This window comes from Maniola jurtina, chromosome 16 (genome assembly GCF_905333055.1).
Source record: "Maniola jurtina chromosome 16, ilManJurt1.1, whole genome shotgun sequence".
In the NCBI taxonomy this organism is placed as follows: domain Eukaryota; kingdom Metazoa; phylum Arthropoda; class Insecta; order Lepidoptera; family Nymphalidae; genus Maniola; species Maniola jurtina.
Window position 1 is genome coordinate 2,595,507 of NC_060044.1, and position 8,668 is coordinate 2,604,174.

The window sequence follows — 8,668 nt, forward strand, 5'->3', positions numbered from 1 at the left end:
TTCGAAAGATAATTTCTTTATGTTTTTAAGTGTTCACATTAAATTCATTGAAAAGTATATCTAAGGACGTGGACAAGTACAGCTACCTAAGGAGAGAGTTTTTCAATGCAAATTCATACAATTCTCTTATCTCTTTTTAGGGTTACGTACTTCAAAAGGAAAAACGGAATCCTTATAGGATCACTTTGTTATCTGTCTGTCTGTCTGCCCGTTTGTCCGTCTGTCGTCTGTGTTATGTATTTATTCATACTACTAGATACTAGATGATGGTCTGCATGGATTGAGGTTTTTAAAGAAATCATGGGAACTCTTTGATTTCCAGGATAAGAGTAAAATATGTCATTCTGCTATATCATCAATGCTATAAATTAGATCGATCCGTTGCTCCGATTGCGGCGTGATTGAAGGACAAATTAACAGACAATAACTCATTTTCGCATTTATAACATTAGGTGATTATCAAAAAGTATGGATGTATCCAGAACAGGTCGTGAAAGTGGAACAGGGATTACAAAGGGCCTATTGATACATTGACACAGCCGAGAGAACTGTGGGCGAAAGCCATAATATACCGAGTAACATAAATATTACCCCAGTAGGTACCTACTTTTGTCGTAAAACTGTGATATTCGAATCGGTCTACATTCTTGCAAGTTAGGTCGGATGTATGTGGGCGATATAATACGTTTCTCTCGTTGAAGTCTCGATTTCCATAGTTTAATATACGTTTAACTCTACCGCCACTCGCCAGGGTTAAAGTGCGCCAAGCTATGAAAATGAAGTGATTTTGATGCTACATAGTTGCTGAAGTGGTTTTCATACTAAATGCATTCCTCGATATTAGAGATATTGCACACTAGCCTAATTTCTTAACAATTTATAAGATTAATTAAGTAAAACTATCTTTCTTCAAGTTATTCTAAAATTAGATGATACCCTGCTAATTCGTGAGTTTGGATTTAGATTTTTGAAAAGAAAAGTTAATCTAGGTCACTCTCAAGATGGTATATGCAGAAAAAATCACGTTGACCCATTGCTCCGTTGCGGCGTGATTGAAGAACAAACCAACAGTAGTGGTTATTGGAAAGTAATGGAATCTTTTGTTTCCAGAATGACGAGCCCCCCGAGATCACATACTGCGTGGTGGGCGAGGGTGGCGGAGGCCTGGCGCTGCAGGCCGTCACCCCCACGCACCCCATGCCGCCACAGGACGAGCTGGACGCCAAGTTCGCCGAGCTGGTGGTGAGTACCATTCTTGTCCAAGACTTAGCAGGAAACTTAAGCAAAGGGAATTTAGCAAGACTCAAAACTCTAGCAGGAATTTAGACGAAGATACATTTTCTCCTAAATTTCTGAAGTCCATGGAGTAGAAGTAATTTATTTATTTGCTTGTTTGTGACTTCCAAATTCCCTCTGGTCTAATCTGAAAGAAGGCTTCGGTCATAGAGTTACCGGAAAAAAGATTATTACAGATTAGATTACAGTGCTTTATCGAAAACATCGTGAGGAAACCTGCGTGCCTGAAAGTTCTTCTCTTTCACAATGCTTCTTAATTCTTGATGTTTAATTTAGAGATGGTCTACACTACAGAATTAGCTATATATGTAAACAAACTAAATACACAACAATGAATAAATCAATACGAAATTTTCAACTGTCAATGCCATCGATGTATATGGATGGGCTCTTCGAAGATAAAAAACGCGCTCAAAAAGTCAAGAGAATTTGCAAAAGTCTATTGACTTTGTCAATGACGATGACGTAAGATTCAAGCGTATTTTTGCGGACGGAATTGTATGGGAAAGGGTAATCCATATACATCGATGGTCAATGCAAATAAAATTATAAACTACCGAATTAAGACAAGTACACACAGCGCCGGAACATGCCTTATAATAAGTAAATAACCAGTTTTATTGCAGAAGTTTAGGTGTTACGCAGGCACATATTATTTGCATTAAAGTTGCATTGATTCAATTGCATATTAATTAAAATATTATCGGATTTGTAGGAAACTTCACTTTCATTTCCGGAAGTTCGATATGTGAACAGTTAATAAAATGTAAAATTTATGTGTGCCAAAAACATTTAATTACTCCTATTTATACGCAAGTTAACTAGTTAGTGATATCGTTATTACATCGATTCTAAGTAAGCATGTAACTTTTTAAACTCTATATTATACTTAAGCTTTGCATTAAACTTCGTGACAATGTAAAAAGATCTATTTATACACAATCATCAACATCAACTTATCGCCCTCCCATATAGCATAGTCTTCTCTCAGAATGAGAAGGGTGTAGTTACTTTAAAACATAGTCCATTACGCCGCGCTGGCCAAGATCAGATTAGCAGACGACTTGAAGGATTGGGAGATAACTTAAACCTCATTTCTTATTGTAGTATCAATTTGAAATTTCACATTTTCATGCCAATAAAATAATAGTTGGTGTTATGAAGATTTCCTCATAACACCAACTATTATTTTTTCCTATATCAAGATATAGGAATTCGTCCAAGAATGACTGTTCTAACTTTTGGCGCACTATTTTGCACTACTGCATTAAAAAACGCAACCAAAAAACTCACTCTGCAATCAAAGCCTTACTTCTTTTAATGCATGACTATCATGTCTTTATGACTGTAAATTTTTACACGATCAAAAGTTTGATTGATGTTTACAAGCTTAATACCATGCTTTATTCAAACATGGTAATTAGGGTGGTACGACATGTTAATGATCATGTACATGTATCGATAAATGCACTCGCTGGTATTAAGGGCGCGCCCACACGGGCAACTTTAGTCTTCGCTTTGTTCTCCCACGTCAAAATACGGCTTTATATTGAGGTGTAGAATTACTACAGTGTGCTGTGATATAGCGGAATGCGTTCTGGCGTGACTATCGGGCATTTGAATTGCGCTTTGGACGTCAGTTAGGGTGACACGATGGACTTTTTTGCACGTTTTTATATAAAATTTATGACAAAATCTGTCATCATCATGACTAGTTTGTTTCAATCAATCAATCAATCAGCCTGTTTGCGACCACAGCTGGACATAGGCCTTTCCAAGAGCGCGGCACCACACACGGTCGTCCGCTTTCATCATCGGCCCGTATAATTAATTAGTATTATTTATATTTTATATATCCTATGACTCTCCCTTCTCGGCGTGTCCGCTTACACGCTTATTTTACTAATCTTTTCTTTAAAATCTTTTTACACTTAAACTTCTAATCTGCGTTTAATAAAATTAGGCATAATTTTGGACTTAAGTTGCTGAATATAAAACTGTTGCGGAGGAGTTGCTCGTATGTGCGCGCCCTAAAGACGGCTAATAATAAATGAAATTTCTCCTGCAAAGGAAAACTAGTATCGGGTTTGCTTAGTTATGGCGCCAAATAAATTGAAGTAGGTAGGTACTAGACTAATTGGATACTCCGACTTTCCATTGAAGAGAGAGGTGGGTGAAATCTTCAGCAACGGATTAGTTATATTTGTGGCTCTAAGCTGCTTTAGACCAAGTCTAGATAGGATTATTCTAGGTATTAGGTAGCTCTTCGACTACTCTGATGTCTTGTGTACATGCGTATATTTTCTACGTTTTTGATACAAAATATGAGGCTTTCTATATCAGCCAAAAGCACTTCTATTGAAGTATGTACTTACTACTAAAGCCAGGTAGATATCATAAACGGCTCTTTATTTTTCAGGGGCATGGCCATATTTATTTCTTGTACAATTAGGTACGGTTTGTAGGTACGACTTTTGTTATCAATGCGCGTTCTGACTGCCTGTAAATGGAGTTACATGAGAGCTTTAGAACGTAGGGAATAACATTTACATAATTTAAGTAATTCTGCGGGCGGTTCTGAACCAAAAAAAAAAACAAAAATTGAGCCGGAGACCTCTAGCTTATAATAACCACAGCTCTCACTACTGCGCGAGAGAGGTTGTCTAATGTGTCCATATCTAACAAAACGGATCACGCCTGCACTAATCGCCACCAATCCATCATAATCACGATCACTAGTGAAAGTGGCATGCAATCATTACATAATAATCGACTTATCGCACGGTATATCAATATACTTAGTATAGTCAATAGTTTGCGACATATCGAGATGACAATCGGCATATGAGGCGGGGGACGCCCCGCACATTCGCACGTTATCGTCGCTATCCCGCACCGGGTTAACGCGGGGGCTGTGCGGATGTGCGGAGCGTCCTCACCCCGATTGCCATGTCAACCTGTCGCCGTACTATACCTACTTAACTGGTCGACTCGTCAATCGCATCAATCCTCCCCTTATATGTAGATATCAAATACTTAGCACTTTCTTTTTTATAATAGGTACTTAGTTGTCTAGTAAGATATAAGTTGTTGTTTTGTTGTCTATGTAATTAAGTTAACAACACTTAGAACCATAACTGTTATACTGTTAGCTTTAATTTAACCGAGTGTCAAATAAAATTGTAATCGGGATATTGTAAATGCAAACTAGGTACCCACGATACAGGATTACCTAGTGTGGGTACCACCAGTGACCAGACACAGGGAAATTACTATATTTTGTTAATAAAAACATTTTCATTTTCATTCTGAACAAGTGGTTAATTGTTGGCACGAATTTTTGGCAAAGAACGTATAGTATGCGACAGCTCGAGATGTCAATAGGGGTATGAGGCGAGGGGACCCCGCACGTCACCCGCGCTATCCCGCACTGGGTTAGTGCGAGGGCTGTGCGGGTGTGCGGTGCGCCCCCAACCCGATTGCCATCTCCACCTGTCGTGTACTATAGTTTAAAATCCGTATTTACTCTGCCTACGAGTAGGTAAGAAGTTAAGAGATAGGTAGGTGGACTACTTAACTGTGTTCCTGAAAATACAAATTAGTAATTTTGATGAAAGACTTCGCTACTCGTTGAGCTATGCTAGTTACTCAGATTCTTCTATGGATCAGTTCATTTAGGTTCATTTCTGATTTGGATACTCCAGTCTCCATGAATAGCTTCTTGCGAATAGCTTTGAATGGAATTGAACTGTCTTGTCAGGCCCATTGGTGTAAGGTCAGTGTGGGATGATGCATTCTCAGATGGAAAGGTCTATGTCCAGCATGGACGCAAACAGGCTGATAGATTGAAGCAAATAATTATTATGGATTGATATTTTACAATCGACAGTGATTATCGGGTATAGCCATTAATTACTGCCAAAGCAGGCACCTATGTAGTTATAGTTTTATTTACTGTAGCATCTAATGAAGTGTAGCATTTTACGGCTTCCCAATTTCTAAAATGTAATTCACACGTGCCATGTTCCAATCAATCACAGTTATTTCATTCCGCTACCGTTTGAAATTAAAACCGGTTGCAATTACGACTCTACCGTTACGTAATAAAGTTTGTTATTGCAAAGGGATAATCTAATTTAGCTGCTTCACGAACGCCGATTGTAACTTTCTCCTGTTCCTTCGAATAATACCATGATTGGTCTGGAGTTGCCAATTGGAATTATTCATGGTTACTCTTGAGTCTTGATTAATTCGCAAGGTATGGTCGTTACTCGTTACTCGTTATCAACCTGCCTTTCCTTTCTTCTTATCCCCGCTACTTGTTGCGGATCTCGCGTTTACCTACTAATATTATAAAGAGGTAAAGTTTTTAAGTTTGTTTGTAGGAAGTAATCTCTGGAACAACCGAAATTCTTTCACCAATAGAAAGCTACGTTCTTCTTGTGAGACATAGGCTACATTTTATTTTCAAGCACTTATGCGAAGACGGGGCAGGTCGCTAGTTTAGTTATATATCAGTAGTGATAATCTTATCCCCAAACGATGTATTAATAGCTTTATCATCATCATAATCACCAACCGTCATAGGTCAGTTGTAAGGACTTCCACACGCCACGGTCTGCGTCGCGTCGCTCGCCTGAATTCAGTGGCTCCCTTTTGTTGTCGTCTGTCCACCGAGTCGGTGGGTTGCCAATGCTGCACTTTCAGGTACGAGGTCATCAAGCACCTTGGGACCTCTACGTCTTTCGGGTTTTCGAACTATGTACCTTACCGATTGCCACTTCAGCTTCACACACCGTTGAGCTATGTCGGTTACTCGGGTTCTCCTACGGATCTCCTCGTTTCTAATTTGATCACATAAAGAAACTCCAAGCATAGTTCTAACTCTATCTGTTTCCATCGCGAGCTAAGTGACTCTGGGCTTTCTTACAAGGTCCATAGTTAGCGACCACGACTTTAGAAACTTTATCATACTTATTATTATTACCATATTTTTAGATCTGTTCATCTTTCTTTTAACTTCATGATCGCTTACGTTCGCACAACCACGTAGGTGGCTACTGCAGGCTACCTAATGTTCATCCAGTATTTAACTTTCAACCGTTTATAGTTACGAAATTCTAAATTATTTATTACCATTTTGACATTTAAAATTTATAGGAAACAATTATTTAGCGGTAGATTGGTTTCTAGCTATTATTCTTGTGCGTAAAATAATGATCTCACTTTCTAATTATATGGTCCTGAGCGATTTTGTTATAGGTAGGTATTCATTATTTTTTTGCTACACTTCTCATTTTAACACTTAGCACTAAGCGGTCGTACAGTTTAAACGATCCGAAATCGTTTTTGTAAACTGATATAAATCTTTCATCTCTTAAAGAAAGTATTTACTTAAGTTAAAGTCAGTTGAATGTATGAAAAAAGCTGTGATAGCCCAGGTGTTAGAACGTACGCCTCCTAATCGGAGGTCGGGGGTTCGATCCCGGGCACGCTCGTGCTTCAGTAAAATTATCAACTGACTTACATAAATGATTAAAATATCTATCGTTCATTATCATTGTTATTACCTTGCTGCAATAATAAATTGAATTATCAATAGAAGTAGATGAAATAGTTCTGCAACTAATAAATAACTGACTGACCGCAAAACCGAAACCGCAGTGTGACGTGTGCGGTAGTCGAGCTCGGATTACCACAGTGGTAAAAGAACCAGAGGAATGTTATGACTTAATTTATGCAATCGACAGTACGCGACAGGCCGGGTTGGCAATCGGGGTGGGGACGCCCCGCACACCCGTACAACCCCCGCGCTAATACGGTGCGGGTAGCGTGGGTGATGACGTGCGAGGCGTCCCCCCGACTCATACCCCGATGGCCATCTCGACCTGTCGTGTACTATGCCTACAGCTTACTGTGTAACTATGAAAGGAAGGGAGGTTATAAGGTTACCTTAACACCTTATAAGTTTGAGTTGAATATTCAATTTTTTTTATTTGTCTCTGTATGTCTGGATATAAGCCCTGTTTTTTTTAACCCCCGACCTAATAAGAGGGGTGTTATAAGTTTGACGTGTGTATCTATGTGTATATTTTTTTTTAGTTTTTAGAGGTTTTAGTGTCGGGGATTTTTGAAATTTTTAATTTTTGTTGATAAATATTCAAATAGCTACGCAATCGAACCCTTCGTGCAAGCCGATTCGCATTTAACCGATTTAGATTACGCATAAGCTTTTTGTTAGCGGTAGGTAAACTGGCGGCCTATTCCGTAGGACTTTAATGGAATTATGCAGCCAGAATTCCACAATTATTTTTACTAAGAATGATATATCTAGGTGATTTACACAGAAAATCTACATTTGTATGTATTTAATCCGTTAAAGACAACTATAGTTTTCTGAGAAATCACATCTATGATTTAAAATGTATTTATTAGATAGGTACTTATACAAAGGTCTCGATCGACTTTAAAATGCAAGAGCGATCAATTAAATTGTTGTTTAGCATTATAAAAATAAGACTCTGTGTACATTGCTGATTGCGTACTTTTTTCGTATAGGTACCTCAAACGGAAAAACGGAACCCTTAGCTTATAAGATCACTTTGATGTCTATCTGGCTGTCTGTCCGTCTCTCGTGTCTGTCAAGCAAACCTATAGGGTACTTCCCGTTGACCGAGAATCATGTTTGGCAAGTAGGTAGGTCTTATAGCACAAGCAAAGGAAAAATCCGAAAACTGTGAATTTGTAGTGAAAAAAAAAAAACTACCACACGATGATGGCCAAGCGCGGATTGGAAACATTATGGAAAACTCTCAGGCATGCAGCTTTTCTCGTTATATTGTTTATCGTTTATATTGGTGATATTCTATATTTTATAATATTTAGAAATTACTATATTTTGGAAAATGATTCGAAATTTTTCGTTAAATGGTTATTTGTGAATCTCTGCCCATCAGCCAAAAAATACCTAAGTAATAATAATAATAGTAAGCCTGTATTTGGTACTAGCTCATGCCCGTGACTTCGTCCGCGTGGACTACTTTTTTTTATTTATTTTTATTCACTATAGGCAAGCGCTTGACCACAATCACACCTGATGGAAAGTGATGATGTGGTCTAAGATGGGACGCGTTTACCTAGAAGGTGCCTATTCACTCTTGTTTTAAAGATACCCGGATTGTAATTGGTAGGAAACACAGATCGCGGGAGAGTATTCCAAACCTTAGCCATGCGTATGAGGAATGAAGACGCAAAACGTTTCGTGCGTGTAGATGGAATGTCGACGACATAAGGATGGAAACTCGCCCGACGTCTTGCGGTTCGGTGGTAAAATGGTGAGGGGGGGACAAGATCGAAAAGTTCCTGTGCACAC

At 38.6% G+C, this 8,668-nt stretch overlaps 1 protein-coding gene across 8 annotated transcripts in view; it reads left to right on the plus strand.

Annotated features, from left to right (window-relative positions):
* Positions 1-8,668, plus strand: part of LOC123873264 (disheveled-associated activator of morphogenesis 1) — a 124,788-nt gene that overhangs the window by 94,873 nt on the left and 21,247 nt on the right. For all 8 annotated transcript variants that reach the window (XM_045918047.1, XM_045918046.1, XM_045918040.1 and 5 more), the window contains one exon: positions 1,111-1,242. In XM_045918047.1, the coding sequence (XP_045774003.1) occupies positions 1,111-1,242 (132 nt within the window). The remainder of the gene's footprint in view (positions 1-1,110; positions 1,243-8,668) is intronic.